This window comes from Brassica napus, chromosome C9, assembly GCF_020379485.1.
Source record: "Brassica napus cultivar Da-Ae chromosome C9, Da-Ae, whole genome shotgun sequence".
In the NCBI taxonomy this organism is placed as follows: Eukaryota; Viridiplantae; Streptophyta; class Magnoliopsida; order Brassicales; family Brassicaceae; genus Brassica; species Brassica napus.
In genome coordinates, this window is record NC_063452.1 from 8261509 (window position 1) to 8280268 (window position 18760).

General features: G+C 34.8%; 4 protein-coding genes across 7 annotated transcripts; 2 read left to right on the top strand and 2 right to left on the bottom strand.

Moving 5' to 3' along the window:
* Positions 1-435: 435 nt before the first annotated feature.
* On the top strand, positions 436-2009 carry BNAC09G09130D (basic leucine zipper 23). 3 transcript variants are annotated; one of them, XM_013786537.3, is made up of 3 exons: positions 436-697; positions 827-1666; positions 1739-2009. In XM_013786537.3, the coding sequence occupies exon 2, from the start codon at positions 940-942 to the stop codon at positions 1648-1650; it is 711 nt and encodes a 236-aa protein (XP_013641991.1). In that variant the 5' UTR covers positions 436-697; positions 827-939; the 3' UTR covers positions 1651-1666; positions 1739-2009. The 3 variants fall into 3 exon arrangements, with proteins under 3 accessions (XP_013641991.1, XP_013641990.1, XP_013641989.1); XM_013786536.3 differs by having other exon boundaries at positions 827-1630; XM_013786535.2 differs by having other exon boundaries at positions 452-708; positions 827-1630.
* Positions 2010-2150: 141 nt separating this feature from the next.
* Positions 2151-4266, bottom strand: LOC106347047 (WD-40 repeat-containing protein MSI2). Its single transcript, XM_013786534.3, has 6 exons — positions 3846-4266; positions 3330-3653; positions 3100-3243; positions 2856-2980; positions 2625-2720; positions 2151-2527 (listed from the first exon to the last, which is right to left on the bottom strand). The coding sequence occupies exons 1-6, from the start codon at positions 4164-4166 to the stop codon at positions 2293-2295; spliced, it is 1245 nt and encodes a 414-aa protein (XP_013641988.1). The 5' UTR covers positions 4167-4266; the 3' UTR covers positions 2151-2292.
* A 6706-nt stretch (positions 4267-10972) lies between these two features.
* On the bottom strand, positions 10973-12585 carry LOC106351490 (gluconokinase). 2 transcript variants are annotated; one of them, XM_013791286.3, is made up of 5 exons: positions 12362-12585; positions 11870-11931; positions 11754-11796; positions 11592-11671; positions 10973-11516 (listed from the first exon to the last, which is right to left on the bottom strand). In XM_013791286.3, exons 2-5 carry the CDS (start codon positions 11886-11888, stop codon positions 11095-11097), a joined length of 564 nt encoding a protein of 187 aa, XP_013646740.1. In that variant the 5' UTR covers positions 11889-11931; positions 12362-12585; the 3' UTR covers positions 10973-11094. The 2 variants fall into 2 exon arrangements, with proteins under 2 accessions (XP_013646740.1, XP_013646739.1); XM_013791285.3 differs by having other exon boundaries at positions 11754-11802.
* A 2839-nt stretch (positions 12586-15424) lies between these two features.
* Positions 15425-17021, top strand: BNAC09G09160D. Its single transcript, XM_013786538.3, has 2 exons — positions 15425-15837; positions 15996-17021. The coding sequence occupies exons 1-2, from the start codon at positions 15544-15546 to the stop codon at positions 16809-16811; spliced, it is 1110 nt and encodes a 369-aa protein (XP_013641992.1). The 5' UTR covers positions 15425-15543; the 3' UTR covers positions 16812-17021.
* Positions 17022-18760: the final 1739 nt, after the last annotated feature.

Sequence of the window (18760 nt, forward strand, 5' to 3'; positions counted from 1 at the left end):
GCAATTCAATATGTTTAAACATAAATAATTAAACTGGTCTAAATTTTGGTAAGTGAAAACATTTTTAATCTCTCATAAGTGAAAACGAAACATTAATCAATTATTATGATTTAGTTATTTTATAAAAATCAAAATTTGTAACTTTTGATAGTAAATTAATAATGAATATAGTAATCAATATTTGTATCATGTTTATGTTCTTATGCACCGACAAAATATCTAGTTATTTTGTAAATATTTATACACTTAGTGAGCCACCTGGTAAAATTTTTAAAGATGTAAATCATAGCTAATTATATTCGTGGTTTTTATACCCTTTTTCACTTTAAAATTACGTAAGTTATGCAAGTCAACACAAGTATTGTCAAAATCGTTCAGTTTCCATATGTGTAATTTTGGGTAATCATGGCACCGATAGTATATATTAAGAAAATAAAAATGTTGACTGTTTAGAGAAAAATCTCTGCAACTTGTTCGTACGTCCATGTCCTTCCGCCATCTGTTAACACGCTTCTTATCATCAAATGCACTAGTTGCCTTTTCGTCTCTAGGGCTTCCTAATATCATCGCCTCTTTCACTCTTAAAACCCTTATCGCCGATTCTCCTCTCAAGCTTCTCAGTTCCAGATTTTGGGTTCGTAATAGCGATTCTACTGCACTTCTGGTGAAGTTCTTTCACTTGATTCGAGTTTAAAGGGTACGAAATTGGTAATTGGATCTTTAAAATTCTTCTGAATTGCATCAGCCGATTATTAGAGATATTGATAATTGGATGCTTCACTTTCATCTGAATCGTTTGAATTTGTGTGTTTCCCTCTGTGATTAGGTCTTGAAAGCTCGAGTCTTGTTTGGTTTCAAGCACAACTGTATCCAGAAAGTGTCTTAATTTTTGTTTGGTAATAAGATCAAACAAAAAGAGTTGAACAAGTTGCTGTAATAATGGATGACGGTGAGCTCGAGTTTCCACCTAGCAGCAGTTCCATGGATTCTTTCTTGGAGGAGCTTCTCAAGGACTCTCATGCTTGTACCCACACTCACACTTGTAACCCTCCCGGACCAGAGAACACGCATACACACACATGTCTCCATGTCCACACCAAGATCCTTCCTGCTGCTCAGAGCGACGACAAAGAAACTACCGATGACACGTCGGAGTCTTCAGGGAAGAAGAGCAAGAAGAGGCCTTCGGGGAACAGAGAAGCGGTTAGAAAGTATAGAGAGAAGAAGAAGGCTAAAGCGGCTTCCTTGGAGGATGAAGTGGTGAGGCTCAGGGCTGTGAATAATCAGCTGATGAAGAGGCTGCAAGGTCAAGCTGCGCTGGAAGCCGAGGTTACGAGGCTCAAGTGTTTGCTTGTGGATATAAGAGGAAGGATAGAAGGAGAGATTGGTGCCTTCCCTTATCAAAAACCGCAGCCTTTCTCGTATAGGATGCAGCCTTGCAATATGCCGTGCGATGTTGACGACTTGTACTGCCTTCAGAATGGGAACAGTGGAGAAGGTATATTGATGAATGGGCTAAATGGTTGTGAGTTTGACCAGCTTCAATGCTTGGGTGATCAGAATCTAGCTGGCTGTAGTAATGAAAATGGAACATTCAATGTGGATGCATCTGGTGCTAATAAGAGTAAAGGTGAAACTATAACACCTTAGGATCTATTTAGTAGAGGTACTTTTAATACAGTTTTCTTTTATGTTATGATCTCTTGAACTCGTGGTGTTTGATCTTGTTTTGCAACAGGTGGGACATGTGCAGCTAAAGCAGTTTAAAGTATCATCATCAATCATGTAGTGCTATTAATTTTCACAAGGCTATAGTTATTGTTTTCCAATAAGTAGTAGAGTTCAACTGCATCACCAGCTCTCTTCAGGCCCCCCTTTGTGCTATTATCATTTTTTATAGTCTCTTTTTGTTTCTTCTCATGTAATTGCATTTCCTTGTTGAGCTAGTAGCAAGACTTGTTAATATTCAAATCGAATTATGCCCAGTGATCTTGCCGTTTGGTTTTGTATTTTGGTTCTTTATGCTCTTATGTTGTGAGATTATAATGATTCTTAAATCTAACAATAAGCAGGTTCAGTATTAACACAGCAACTGAACTGTTGCAGGCTCCGTTTTGGATCTAGAGTCTAATTTTAGCCACAAAGTCAAATTTTGCAACAGAGAATTCATAAGAAATCAACAAAATCTAAACATGGTACATTACGAAACAGAGATGCCATAATACAGACAAAGATGGTTTTTTAGACACTATTGTCTTGAGTAATGGAGAGACCAATTAATTTCTTCATTTTTCATGACTGTTTGATGTCCTCATCGATCTCATTTTCATCTTCATCTCGATAGATGCTCTCCGCCATTTGCCAGACCTGAAGACTGTTGTCTTCTGCTACACTTGCAATGACCCAAGGCTCGTTTTTGTTCCAAGCAAAATCTGATATCTTAGCCTTGTGGCCACCGTGAGAAAAGAGCAACTCTGGTGGACCATCTTCTGCATCCAACTCTATCTCAAGCTGCTCTTCTCCAACCCTGTCAAAACAAAAGACGCCTTACTCAACGTTGACCAATCTTCAGAATAAAAAAATCTATATTCAGAGTTCTTCTGTAATTGAGATGATGATTGTACCTGTTCAGGTCCCAGACCATCAGCCTTCTGTCTTCACCGGAAGATGCAAGCACTGTTTCATGGTTAGGATCCCACTCCACTTGGAAAACCTCTCCCCTGTAATCAGAATATTTCATTTAAAATGGTGGATGTTCACAGCAAACGGCACTCAGTGAACATCTATAAACCTTTGGTTTTTAAGACAATAATATAGATTGTGCAGGGAATGTAAGAAAATGTAAAAGAACATACTCGTGGCTGCTCAAGACGTGCAATGGCACATTCAGCTTCCGGAGGTCAAACAAGGCAACAGTTGAGTCTGACGAAGCTGTTGCTAAAACCCATTCATTGAACGGATTGAAAGACAAATAGTTCACCTGAGAACACACAATAAAGCAACTAAGCATGACATCTGGCGACCATAACTACAGAACACACAATTTGCCACTTCCAAATTCTCACTCAAGTCACTAGATACTAAAGTATGGGATTTTACCTCTTTCTCGTGAACTTTCACTTGGTGTTGCATTTGGTTTGTCCGCGTGTCCCATATCACCAATCGACCATCATCACCAGCAGAACCAAAAAGGTTCTCGTTCTTCATGTGCCACGCTACATCTTCCACAGCGCATTCATGCCCCTAAACCCCATAACATGATAGCAAAATCAGAAGCAGAAAAAAATCACCGTCTTCTTGAAGCAAAACAGGAGTACTGTTCAGCTTACCTCGTACACAAACATTGCATTCAGAACCTTATCTTGCGGTGTAGCTGAAACATCCCAAAGGCATATCTTCTTATCCTGCGAACCACTCAGAAGATAACCTTCCTTGAAGGGGCTCCAAGACAATCCATACCCTTCCATGTCGTGTCCCAGTAGCCTCAGATCAGGATCACAATCACTAGTCTGAGGCTTCGAAGCGTGCTTGGCGTAATCAAACAAAAACACCTCACACCCACTCGTCTTCGCACCGACAAGAGTGGGCTTTTGAGGCATGCAACGCGCTCTGTTCACTTCTCCATCGACACGTATCTTCTGCCTAATCTCCACCTACCAACAAAGAACACGATTAGAGGAACTGAAGTTGAACAGAAACAGAGCACTAGTGCTCAAGAGATGTGAAAATGAATATTATTTCTGTCAAGTGTAAAATGAAGGTGCACAAGTGATTTATATAAACACGTTGTTTCATCGAACACATGGTGCGCATACAACACTCAGCTACTATGAAAAATCGAATACCTTAGGGACTATGGGATCTTGATTTGTTCCGCCTAACCCTGGCTCGGCGTCGGGAGTTGGGATGACGGCGTCGGCGACCATGAGGAAATCTTGAGCATCGCCGGAAGTGTGGGTTCCGAGGATGAGCTTGTGGACGCCGAAGTAAGGATCCGCCGCGTAAGGGGAAGGGGGAGATGGGACCCAGTGGACGGTGAGAGAGGGCCACTCGAGAGGGTTAGAGATCATAAGATCGTAGAGGAATGGTGTGTTCTTCTTCCATATAGAGAAATCCTCCTCTACCTGATCCATTCCAGCATCCTCCTTACTACCTTCATCTGCCATCTCTCTCTCTCTCTCTCTCTTCTCTCAATCTAGAATCGACTTCTCTCTCTCTCTTAGTCTCTTTGATCTGTGTGTCGAGGGTTTTCTCTGTTCTATTTTCCCGCCAAAGAGATGCGGAGAGACGGCGGTTTGCGATGTACATGCGAGTTGTCTGAGCTTTCTTCAAATGGACGATGTGCCGTTTTTTGGTTGAAGTCCAGCATGCATGTGTTCTGTATTATTTCGAGTTATGAATTTATGGGCTTTCATAGCCAAGACCCACACTCTTAATTAAGTTTGTAATATTGCAATATGGTCCAATTTTTGGTATCTTACAAGTTCGCATTTTGCTGAACGACAATGATTTGAAATAGAATTTCTTATGCTCTAAGTTTAATGCCATTTATGTAATGACATAATCATGATGTTAATAATGGGTAAAAAACAATAAGTTTACTCAAAACCAGTAAAATTTGAAACTCTTAACCTGTATTTTTAGTATTTAATTTGGTCAGATACTAGTTTGTAAATTAGCTTATCAGGTTTACTCTATTTAATTTCTGGGTATTCTAAGTATTTTGTTAAAATTTATTATTAAATAAAACGACTGTGTTTTATATTTATCTTAAAACCTAAATTTTATCTTTCGCGACACTTCGACTATAACCACAATTCTCAAATCAAAAAATCAAAGATGCTTTTGGCGACGATTCCGACATAGGCTATGCGGCAACGATTCATGTTTTCTGGTGATAAGGGTTCTTGAGTTTTCTGACAAAGAAGTTTTGGTTTGGCTCATTGCTTTCTAGGTGATACGGTTTCATTAGTAAAATTAAATTTTCTCTTGTGATAAATTTTTTGTCAATTTAGATCTTGTTGCTTATGTTCTGGTTGTAGATTTTATTCCATGTGTTTTGGTGAGAAATGAGAAATGAGGTTTTGTATGTTGGTTGATTTATTGAGTCTAGCTTTGAAACATTTCAAACTTTCTCTCTGAACTCGGAAGAATGTGTTCTCATTTAACTTGTGTGGTTGATTTGCACGTTGTTGTTGACTAATTTTTGTTTTTGATTAATTTTCCGAATTTTTGAATCTTTTGTTTTGATTGATAGGTTTCAAACACAACAATACATTCTGGTTAAGTCTTGTCAAGCTAGATTTGGCTTTGGATGTTGGTTTGAGAAGACTGGTGCTTTACTTATAGTTTCTCAAGCTTTGGTTAGTGACTTTTTGGTAGGTTTGTAGTCTTCTCAAGCTTTGGTTAGTGACTTTTTGGTAGGTTTACAGTCTTCTCAAGCTTTTGTTTGAGGTTCTTTGGTTCTTTGAAAGTTAAGTAGGAATGCCATTTAGGATGATTTATTTGTTATGTCAAACAGTATCTTGAGTTTCTACTCCTGACCTTGTTATTCATACGTTATTTGCTTGATTGATGTTGTTTGCTTTTAAGTTGTAACACATTTCATTATCCTGAGTTGTTTTCCCTTGGTTAGCTATTTTGAGTCTTTGTTTGACCATATAATATATTAATCATTATCATTATAAGTTAAAATGGATAAGTAACTTAACTATTAGTGTTGTTGCCTTTTAGGTGATAATTTATCAACTAAACTTGTGTTGTTGAACTTTTATGACATAGCTGCATAAAGATTATGTGATTAACATGTAATAGTATTAACTTAAATTTTGTAACTGTTTACAAGTTTTGTACAATTGATTCACAAACACTCGAAACAGTAGCAGTTCTTTATGTTGAGAATGAGTAAATGGAGATTGTTAATGATGATGAAACAGAAAATCAAGGACCAACACAAAGTGAAACTCATCATATTCAAGCAACTGAAACAATAAGTCATTCAAAACGGGCTAAGTTTCTTGTTTTGAAAGATGTTTTTCCAGGCATATGGAAAAAGAATGATTCGTTGCATCCATTGTAATAAGAAATCAATATCAGAATTTGCATAAGGAACATCTGTTTTGAAATGACATTTGGGATTATGTCAAAAAAAGTCTCATGTGTTAAGTGATGAATATGTGTATGATCACAAAGTAGATTGTAATATGATCAGTGAGATCATTATTTACCATAATCAGCCTTTCAAATATGTTGAGTATGAGATGGTTAGGGCTACGGAAAATTAATTGAATCCAAAATGTCAGCATATATGTAGGCAAATAGCTGGAATTGATATTTATAAACGATTTGAGGAAGAAAAAGAGAAGTTGGAGAGAATGTTAGCAGAATTCGAAGGTCGGGTATCTCTTAAATCAGATATGTGGCCAGCTTCTACCACTATGATAGGATATATTTGTTTAACAACACACTATGTTGATGATAGCATAAAGTTGAACAATAAGATATTAGCCTTTTGTGGTTTGAAACCTCCGCATACTGGTGAAAAAGTAGCTAATAAACTTCTTAGTTGTTTGAAGGAGTGAGAATTAGAGAAAAAAGTATTCTCTATAACCTTGAATGATGCTTCTTATAAAGATAGTATGCAGAAGATCCTTAATCATAAAAAATTCCTTAAGTATCGACTTCAAATGATTAGTAGAAATGGTTCATGTTAGATGTTGTGCACACATTTTGAATTCTCATAGTGAAATAAGGGTTAGAACTAGCTGTTGTTCTTCGGAAAAATATTCGAGAGTGTTAAGTTTGTCAAAGCATATGGATCAATGATATAATCATTTATAGTAAGTGTTCAAAGTGCATGGGTTAAAAATGGAGATATGTTGTCTACAAATCTACCAATAAGATGGAATTTGACTTATGATATGCTCGCTAGAGCTCTGAAGTTTTGTGATGCATTCTCTAGTTTGAAAGAGTGTGATAGGAGTTCCAAATCACTGCCTTCAGAGGATGAGTGGGATCGAGGAGAAAAAAATTGTGAGTTTTTAAAACCTTTCAACGCTAATACCACATTCTTCTTGGGTGTTAGATATCACACAACTAATTTATATTGTGTACAAGTGTAGAAAATTTAGAAGTTATTGATGATGTATTACAGTGAAACAAATGGCAAAGAAAATGAAAATTAAGTTTTTTAAGCATTGGGATGAGTACAGTCTCATTTTAACTATGAGGACAATTTTAGATCCAAAATTAAAGTTGCAAATACTTATAACTACTTATGATAAAGTGGATCGGAGAACTGCTGAGAAAAAGTTGAAGTTATTAAAAAGAATTTGAAAATGCTTTATGAAGAATATGGAACTAAGTTTTGAATTTGTTTTTCAACTTCTTCAGCAACACCAACTCCACATGAGATTTTCACTAAATCATCATTAGAAGATGATCTGAATTATGTAAGTTTTCCGGTTTATAAATCCATATCATTGTCTTTTTATCTATCTAATGTGATGGTTGTTTAATACATTTACATAAGAGATGTTTGAACTTGAGTGAAGCATCCAACCTAGTCTAGACAATAAGAAGACGAATTTGAAGATTTATTTAGAAGAACCAATACTAGATTTGATGTCTTTTAGGACACAAAGGTTTTATGTTATTGGAAAGACCAAGGAGTATATCGATTTGGTGATTAGCTTCCTTCATATGTGATTTGCTCAGCATTCCAATCACTATGGTGGCAACAAAATCAACATTTACCATTGGAGGGTGGGTGATGAGTTTTTACAAAACCACCTCATTCCAAAAATGTCCAAGAATTGTTTTGTACTTGAAATTGGGTAAGAATTTTTGCTGAATTTGAATGTAAAATTATTATGTTTGATATTGTATATTCTTATTTCATATATAAACTTTTATGTATCTACAGATTATCAGGCGATGTTGAACATTGTTTTTATGAAGACAAGGATACTACAACCATAACAAATAGCTTTGGGATATGAGTTTATGATTTATGGTTTTGAAAAGTTTAACTACATTAATTTGTTTTGTAATCATGTGTTAATCTAATGTTTTTGTCATTCATGTTGATTATTTTGACTTTTGAATTAATTGTTGAATCATGCATGAATTGAATTATGTGTATGTTGTATATTCAGTTTTTATAAACTAGAGAAACTATAACGAACACTCTTTAAATAATAATTAATTAGAATTATTACAAATTTAAATGACCAACACACAAAGTAAAATTAACAAGATTGTGTGATGGAAACATGAATGAAAATTAAATTGTCAACATATTTATCAATGTTAATTTAATTTAAAAAACACACAAGAAAAAAAATTTGGGTACACATGGACTACCCTAAACTTATAAAGTTTTATTTGGGTTATCCTATTGGTACATAGTTTTTTGGGTGTTTTAGTTTAGGTTGTTTTGGGCGAGTTTATCTCGGGTTCAAGTCGGATATGACTATTTTACCATGACAACATTCCTAGACATTTCCTATATATTATTTGAAAATTATTTTTGAAAATGCTACATTCTATTTTATATTAGTTACATTTTAATTTTGCTTAGTTGTCATAAGTTTTTACATCAAATCTAAAACCAATATTTTATCCTCTAGAATATTTATTAACCTAACACATTAATTCACGTTTGTTATTAGAACTAACAATATTGTTTTGTATTAATCCCACATATTTTAATTCACGTTTGTTAATAGAACCAACAATAAGTTTTTGTATTAACCCCACATATTTTAATCAAACAAGAAATTTTAGGGGATTGATTGACATTATCAAGTGTAATAATGTTTTTTTCAATTCTAATACTTATTGTCTGAATTTAAATATAACAATGTTTTCAATGTTTGATTATAAAAATGTAGACGACAATATAAATTCAATTGTAGAATTTTATGATGCTTAAATCCTGCATAAATGCGAGTTTTTGTCTAATACTTCTTTTGTATCAAAATAAGTGGGTTTTTAGGTTTTTGCACACCGATTAAAAAAATTACAAACTTTTATTCAAATTGCCTAATATCAATAATTAGACGCTGATCCGCGCGTCCGCGCGGGTGTGATTTTTTTAGTAAAAATGATTAGTTTATATATATTTAACATTATAGATATATAACATTTATCATATTACTTATATGTTTATATGACATTCTTATTGTTTGGAATTTTTTAAAGATATTTAGTTCCTTTATTTGGTTGTTTATATCTAATATATTTGTACGTTATAAAAATCTGGAATATAAATTAAAACAATATATAAGAATATATATATATATATATATATATAATATATATTATGTTACCTAACCATTCATCCTCTTCTCGACTTTGATACGTGTATTCAAAGCGTGAGATAATTTCAATTTAATTTTTCATTTAATAGAATGTCAAATATGCTTACATTTGAGTTTAATTTCTATATTTTAGAGTTTATTTATACTAAACGTGACATATAAGTTTTATATTAAAATGTTTTGACAGTAAATGTAAATATTTTCTTTTGTTTTTTCTAATATATTAATTATTTAACTTTGTGGAATTTTGTTTAACTTTTACTAAATTTATTTATTATTACTAAATTTATTTATTACATAATCAATTTTTAGAAATTATTATAATTTGTATTAGCCACAATTTAATGATGATAATATTAAATTTCCTTGACCAACATTGTGTATAAACGTATTTAGTAAACACTTATATACTTAATTACATATATATCATTAACTATTTATGAATAATTTTTATGTAATTAAATTTTTAAGAGTTGTAATTGATTTGAAAATGGGTTTTGAAATATTTATACTGGATTTAAACTTGGACATTTGTTAATCAATTGGGCTTCTTAGTATGAGATGCTTTGTTTTTTATATTGTTCTAAAATATTAAGAGAAGCAAAATTGATTGGCATTATAGACATTTGATTCGCTAATGGACCTGTATTTAGTTGAACCATAAGCAAACGGGTAAATGACCAACCAATAAGCAAACGTGGGTCAAATTTAATGAAATGGTTTAATAATGTTATAAAACGACTGTGTATAAACTCAATGGCATTTAACTGTAAAATTTAAAGAATAATCAGGGTTAAGTTCTGTTTAATAGATTAGATATTAATAGATTAGATAACTATAGATAATTTGACCACTGCAGAATACAAATGATCAATAATACCAAATTACATTTACTTTTACAAAACTTGAAAATATCATTTAAAATGAAAGAATTTTTTTTTAAAATATCACTTAAATGATATGGAGGAAGTAATAATGTAATGGTAGAATTGGTCTGGTTTTCATTATTCAAAAAAATAAAATAAAAATACTACATCAGTAATCATTATAGTGTCTCTTTTAACAGACAATCATTACTTATTATATTGACGAGACAGTGTAATCCTCATGGAGAAAATTTACATTGAAAAAGAGAACATAGAAATAGGAAACATATGAACAAGCTGATCGTTCAGAAAACTTTGATAATATGTCTGCAACTTTGTTATTTCTCCGTGGTGCCCAACGAAATTCACATGAATTAAACTCCAAAGCCAAACATTATTCTCCCTTATCCAGTTGTGTAGTCTGGAGTTCTGCTTCTTATGCATAGCCAAATTATGAAGTTGGTTTACTATCTCCTTCAAAAATAACGTTCTTGTAACCTTTATAATCCATGCACCTTGCAAAGCAAAAACCAGAGCTTGTACTTCCGATTCAAGACTATTTGTCAAATTGTCATGTCTACTCTGTCCTGCCCCTTGAAGTGAACCGTTTGAATTTCTGAAGATCCAACCTGGGTTTCGATATTAGACCAACCTCCATCATAGTTACACTTCATATAGTTCTCTGGTGAGCTACCTCCATTTTGATATCAGGAACATATGTGTCTGGTTCGTGAGTAGTAGGGACTGTGTATAATGCAGAACTCCATTCTCCAGTTTCTTTCCTTGCTCAAAATACATTCTTACTCACAATGATAGTTTTTTTAAAAGTTATTTATTGGGTAGTACATGTTGAATACAAAGATGAATATTAATAAACAATGGGCCGATAATTTAATAAATCTTTCTCAAGAGTTCAGATCATTGGATACCAATTCAAGAACTGAATTAACTATAACTTCAGGACTGAGAACCACACTGACTTTGAATATCTTTTCACAGTCATCAGCTTCAAGCAGATCAAATTGAGACCGGAGAAGAGTGAGAGGCATGAAATGTTCACCCTCCGAAGCTCTCTTCTGCAACCGAGCAGCGATCACCTCTGCATTGCCTTCCAGCAACACAAACTTCACCTTGCAACTCGAATAGCTTCCCGGTTTGTAATCAGGATCAGAGCCTCTCAAGATTTCTCTGTACTGCTTTCTCAACGAAGAACACGCGAGAACAACGGTTTGTCCATTGAGCAAACGTTCTCGCAAACTCTCTTGTATTTTTTCGAGCCATGGCATCCGGTCTTCATCTGAAAGAGCAATGCCTTGGCGCATTTTATCTGGGTTGAACCATGAGCAAGGTGTTGTTAACACATGAAAACTCTGTTTTGTCAAAATTCTTTGATTCTTTTTACCTCTGTTTGATGAAGAGTGGAAATCGTCAGCGTCAAGAAAGTCGCAAGATAGTGCTGTTCCCAACATCTTTCCTATGGTACTAGCAAGGTCAAGAAAAAATTTGTCCAATCACAACATGGTAACAGACGACTTTAACAAAAAAAATAATAATAAGAACTTACGATTTGCCTGCTCCGCTTACGCCCATAATCACAATGACTTTGCCTGTTACTATGATACACAAGAAGAATTAGTGAAAAACATATGAGAACATTGATAAGAACATGTTAAAGCTTACCGTCATTGTTTGTCGACATGTCTGATCAAAACAGAGTTTGGTGATTTTTTGAAAGAAACAATCTGTGAGCAAGAAAACAAAACATATATCTGCTTAATAATCTGTTAACAAGAAAACAAACAACATGTCTCTATACATCTTTTACTGGTGAAAGTTTTTAATATTAAACAATTAAAATACCTAAAGCTCTTAATCTTAGCTTATAAACTACGTTACGAGAATGTTCAAGATAGAACTATATCACAAACGTTTGACGTTGATGCTGAGTCACATGATTTCCCAATAATGTCGGAAAGAGTACATGACCATTCAAAAGAATGCTGGCTTTTCATAAGTCAAAAAGTCAAGAACAGAACAGATACATAGCAATGATGATACGTTTAACATTCTTTGGTTTCTTACTGTCAAATGAAACTTTTTCTAATCGAATATTAGCCTTCTCTTAGAATACAAAAAAGAGGATCGACAATCTGATGAAAATCAAAGACTTACGGGTGAGCCAATTGTGAGTGTTGATCAATCACAAAAACGCGACCTTGAAGAAGAATATGAAAGGAAATTAGACAAATTGGGATTGCAATAATGAAAAATGATAATTGAGGTAATAAAAGTTTGGTAGGTGCGAGAGAGAGAAAGATGGACTTTTGCAGAGAGATATGGAAAAGAGGAGAAGAACCAAAAATGAAAATGATCTACTTCTCTAGTTCACAAATACAATAAAGATACATTATTTATTAATAATTTTTTTTGTAACTTTTATTAAAAAAAATTTCATAGAAGTACGCTGTATTTTTTTGATAAATGTAGATTAATTTTTATTCATGATTCCAGTACACCAACCAAACATACAGATTGGCAAGAAATAATTAATAAAAAATACTTTATAATATTGAATAATTTTTTTTATATGGAACACGTTATAAGTTATTTTGTTTCCGTGGAAATATTTTTGAGAAATTGCATTTCCTATACAATTTTAAATTGAATACAAAACCAAATTGAATATGATTACTAATTCGGCAAATTAAACGATTTTTAAAAACTATAAATTTGAATCTACGTTTTTTTTAAACACTGAAAGTTTATTAGAAGATTGAAACAAAAGTTATAAACCAAAACTGGAAAGGATTAACATCCTTCCAGAAGTGAAGCCGTCTTCCAGAAGTGAAGCCAGCGAGTTCGAAGTACGAACATCCCGAAAATAAAAAGTTCAAACAAGGGAGACATAAACAAAACGATCTTACAAAAGCAAAAACAACAAACAAAGGATCTAAAGCATTATAGGCAAAAAGACCTAAGGATACAAAACCGAAGCTGAAAGCACGAAACACACATGAACCCTTCCATAGAAGCAATTTGTAGCTGGAGTTGAACCTAAGAACTAAGGATCTGCGGAGTATCCAATCTAGAGGAAGTCAAAGCACGATCCTAACAAGTAACAACACCGGCGAAGAGGATCATGTAATAGAAACAAGCAACAACACCGAACTACTTACACCACGCTTACATCAAGAATCACCACCTGCAACATAACACTGGCACAAGGTAAACCTTGAAACTCCAATAGGGCAAAACGTCTAAGAGGATCAAAGGTTCTTACACATGGGCACTCATGTACCCAGCTTAGCCCATCTACAAGCACAAAGCTGGTCACGTCCTCGCAAGAGAAGAAACCAAAGATCGAGACCACTGCATCGTCCTTAAACCAATCTCCCCAAACAGAGAAGAAGATTGTAGATGGCTCCACAGCAAACTCACATCCGAGAGACGAAACCCCAAACCGAGACCAGACCAAAAGCGAAGAAGCAAGACTCGCGAAGACATGGAGAAGTAGAGGTACCCAGATCTAGAAGCGATGATTAGACCCAATGCCACCATGATCCTTTGTTAAACCGTTGAAAAAGCACATGCATGAAGAGAAAACTTCAGATCTGCCATGGATCTACAGACATGCAAGCTCCTAAACGCCGACTCTTCTGCAAACAACCGACCTTTAAACCTCGCCCTCTTTCCAGATCACGATGCCTCCACCGAATTCAAGAACCACCACCGGCTCATAGAACCAGAGAAGCATAGAAGCACCAGAATTAAGACATATCGGCCCACAGAACCGGAGAAAGCAGAGAAGCAAACTGAAAACGAGATAATAAAAAAGAGAAACTCCGCCTACCGGCAAGGAACGCACGGCGGTAGAGGAGAACTTGCCTAGGTTTGAAAGTTCTATGTAGAGAGCGTTTTTTTTTTCTCGTCTTCTCCCGAGACCTTGAATCTACGTTTACAAAAGGATATCATTCAAATTAACATTATATCTAAAAAGTTCATTTATCTTAACGAAACAAGAAAACTATTTTACTATTTTATCTTTCTATAGTTTACATTCAATAGAAAAGTATGATTTGTATACCTCGTAATTTTTTTTAATTAAATTGATCTAATAACTTTTCTATAGATGTATATGCTATAGCTTTATATTTTCCCCATGGCACATAAAATATTGTTTTTTAAACATGGTTTTACAACAATTTATATTTTTTTTGGCTATACTTTTAGAAATTAACTTAAAACATGATTGATATTATTAAAGTTGTATATAAAAGTTAAAGCTAAATAAGGTTATCTATAACTCGACCAATCACTATTTTTATGTTTCAGTAGTATCACAAAAAAAATCTATTTTATTTCACTCTAATATTTTTAAAAAAGCAAATCAAAATCTAATATATTTTTAAATTAAAAAAAAATAAAATAGATTTTACTACAAAAATAAAATTATCAAACTATATAAAATATATTCATATAACAAGTATATGATTAATTAAACATATTAAATAATATAAATATTAAAATTTAAATAAAATACATTAAATTATATATATGGTATATTTGAGTTTACAATTTAAGATAATCAGATCAATCTTATTTCTAGATATTTTATTCTATATATTGATATAGAATAAAATATTCTATATATTGATATAGAATAAAATATGAAAAAAAGATAAAAATAGCACTAAATCAAGTTTATGTTTCCAAACTAGCACTCAAGGTTAAAAGTCACAAAAATAGCACTTAATGTTTTATCAAAAGTCACAAACTTAGGGTTTAGAGTTAAAGGGTGGGGTTTAGGATTTAGGGTTTAGGGTTTAGAGTTTAGGGTTTAGAGTTGAGAAATGAGGTTTTGGGGATAAGATTTCAAATTTTGAAAAATAAAAAAATTAAAATTTTCAAAGGATAAACTTAGAAATGTGTTATTTTGGTCATTTTAGTTTTTGAGTACTATTTTTGTGATATAAATTTAGAAAGATGTTATTTTGGAGATTTGCCCATAAAATATCTTAAGATAATCAGATCAATCTTATTTCTAGAAATTTTTTTCCAAAACCAGAGTTATAAAATTGGAATTTCACCATATTTTGGCAACTACAATTAGCAAAAAAAATATCTTTTAAAGAAAACATATATCTTCTTGAAAGAATTACATTCTTTCCCAGAGAAATCGTAGCTTATACTTTTTCGATATTTTTCATACTAATATAATATTTATTTATATGCAGAGAAGCAGCAAAATAACTTTTTAAAAAGTTTTATCCTCACCGATTGGGAGCAGAGTCTCCCCCTCCCCCTCTCTCTCTCTTTGCCGTGGAGCTCATCAGACGACAGAGAAGTAGACGCCCATGGATAGACTTCTTCAACCACCGTCTTCTTCCATACTCGCCCCCTCCAAATCCCAATTAAGAGCACCTCCGTTGCTCCTCCGTGTCCACCGTCTCGACTCTCCCAGTCTTATCCCTGCCTCCCCGCGCCGGGTGAGTTCCATCTCCTGCCTCTTCCGCCACAATCCTTCGCCGACTACGTCTCCAGGATCGAATCAAGCTAGAAACCTCTCGTCTTCCTCTCCGAAAGCCGACGAGTCAAAACCTAATCCAGGGTTTCTCGAACAGATCGTGCGGAGTTATGAGCAGAGAAAGGTATATAATCGTCACTAGCTATGAATCTTCTAGTCTATATCGATGTCTTGTGAGCCTTAATCAGTGGATATGTATTCAGTTCTTGTTACAAGATTGTTTCTTTGTGTACTTTACATTCAAAGGTCACAGCTTTATCCGAATCTTTGTGTTTCTTGCAGACGTTATCAGCTGGAACAATCATACTAATCTCTGCCGTAGTGGCACTTTTGCTTAACCCCATCGTTGCGCCACCTGCTTTTGCTAGCTTCCAAGCCGCTGCTAAATCTAGCGGCGCTGCTGTTGGTGGGAAACTCCTCCGGACCGAAGTACTGACGAGTGCCTGGACCGGTTTCTTCGCTGGCTGCTTACACACACTCTCCGGCCCCGATCACCTCGCTGCTTTGGCTCCACTCTCCATCGGACGGACGAGGATGGAGAGTGCTGCGGTTGGAGCTCTCTGGGGATGTGGCCACGACGCTGGCCAACTCATCTTTGGTCTCCTGTTTCTGCTTCTAAAGGATAGGCTCCACATTGAGGTTATAAGAACTTGGGGTACACGAGTCGTGGGCTTGACCCTTCTTGTGATCGGCGCTATGGGGATCAAAGAAGCTTCCGAAATCCCTGAACCGTGTGTGGTTTCGTTGGAGAATGGGGAGGAGACGGATGAGAAGAGCTCAAAGAAGAAGAAGAAGATAGGGTTTGCGACTTTTGCGACGGGGATTGTCCATGGGCTGCAACCGGATGCTCTGATGATGGTGTTGCCCGCACTGGCGCTTCCTTCTCGGGTAGCAGGTGCTGCGTTTCTGATCATGTTCTTGCTTGGTACGGTGATTGCGATGGGGAGCTACACGGTGTTTATAGGGTCTTGTAGCGAGGCGTTGAAGGAGAAGGTTCCTAGGATCACGGAGAAACTAACATGGGCGTCTTCTCTTGTGGCTATTGGACTGGGATTGGCAATTATTGTCAGCCAGTTCTTTGGATTCAGCCTGTACTGAGATGCAAGCATCTGCAAGCCTTTGTAGCTTTTAGAAGATTTGATTTTTGCATGTACCAACAAAGCCTGTATCTTGCTTCAGAATCCCTTTTCCTGCTGTTTGGATTTGGCTCCCTAATTTTGTGAGCATTCTATATTTTGTATTTTGCTAAGCTTTACCGAACAATGTCAACCATGAATGCTTTAGATAATATAAAGTAGGTGTAGCCAACTTGTCATGCTTTGCTTTTATGTTTAAGTTTCTAAGAGCAATCTCATCGGTGTGTTTTCAACCTAAAGTTCTCAAAATACATATTTACGGAAAGTCTTAGAGCATCATTATTGCTAGGACCAAATTGTGTGTATTTAGCTTATTTTAATGTTATTGTGATGTTAAGAGACAAATGTTAGGGACAATCTCAAAAGTGTAGATTATTGCTAGGATTTTTAGTGGTTTTTTAGTAAATTAATTATTTATTTTTATAAGTAATGACATATAAAGGATAAGTTTTAAATAAAACATTTAACATTTAAATAGAAAACACAAACACAAGAAAATTACAAAGTTTCAAAAAAAAAAAATTACAAACATCATAAATAAAAGCAAAGAAACATTTTATTGAATTCATAGAAACTTAAACATTATATATAATTTGGAAGATGTCCAAATTTTTCTCATATATTTTCAGTCAAATCTTCTTTAATTGTTGATGGATTTGTGGATCCCGAACTTCTTTGCGACGATCAATTGTATTGCCGTGTTTTGTAGACTTTTTAACGGCAAATGTAAGATCCTCATCTTGAAATTTTTCAAGAGTGTTTGAATCTCGTTCATCTTGGACAATCATATTATGGAGTATGAGACATGCTCTCATAATATTTGATATTTTTTTCCCATAAATTAGAAAGATTTCTAACAACGGCAAACCTAGCTTGCAGGACCCCAAAGACGCGCTCAACATCTTTTCGAACGGATTCTTGGGTTTTGGCAAATAAACAATTTTTCGGACCTTGTGGTAGTTGGATAGATTGAATAAAAGTCGTCCATTTTGGATAAATACCATCCGTCAGATAGTAAGCCAAATTGTACTCCCTTCCGTTGACATAAAAGTTTACTTGCGGAGCTATCCCGTTAATAATGTCATCAAAAACAGGTGATCAATCAAGAATATTAAGATCGTTCATAGTACCTGGAGCTCCAAAAAATGCGTGCCATATCCAGAGGTCATATGAAGCAACCGCCTCCAACACAATTGTTGGTTTTCCGGTTCCCCGTGAATACATTCCTTTCCAAGCGGTGGGGTAATTCTTCCACTCCCAATGCATACAGTCGATGCTTCCAATCATCCCGGGAAATCCACGTTGTTCACCAACAAGGAGTAGTCTTTCAAGTCCTCCGGTGTGGGACGCCTGAGGTATTGATCGCCAAACAAGTGGATTATTCCGGCGGTAAAATGGTGCAAACATTTTCGAGCTGTTGTTTCACCAAGTCGTACATATTCGTCAACTGTATCAGCTCCACCATCATACGCCAATTGACGAATTGTTGCGGTACATTTCTGGAGCGGAGATAGACTCGACCGTCCGACTGCATCTTCTGTTGGTCGAAAATACTCTACTTCTGTAGAGAGACGATGGACAATACTCAAGAACAATGGTTTGTTCATTCGAAACCGTCGCCGGAATAAATTGTGAGAGTATGTTGGAGTTTCGCTAAAATAATCATTCCAAAGCTTCTCGTGGTCTTCTTCTCGGTTTCTCTCGATAAAAATACGTTTTTTTCGCTCTTTTGGTTTTGGAAAAAGATCAGGGTTTTCCAAAAAATCATCAAATATGTTATCAAAATCCTCATCATCATCTTTGGTAATGATAATGGGAAGAAGAAGCCATTTAAAATTTTAAAAGAAAGAACATGTATTTAAAGTGAGCATACGAGTGATGATTTGAATATATGTTATGAGAGAAGATGAT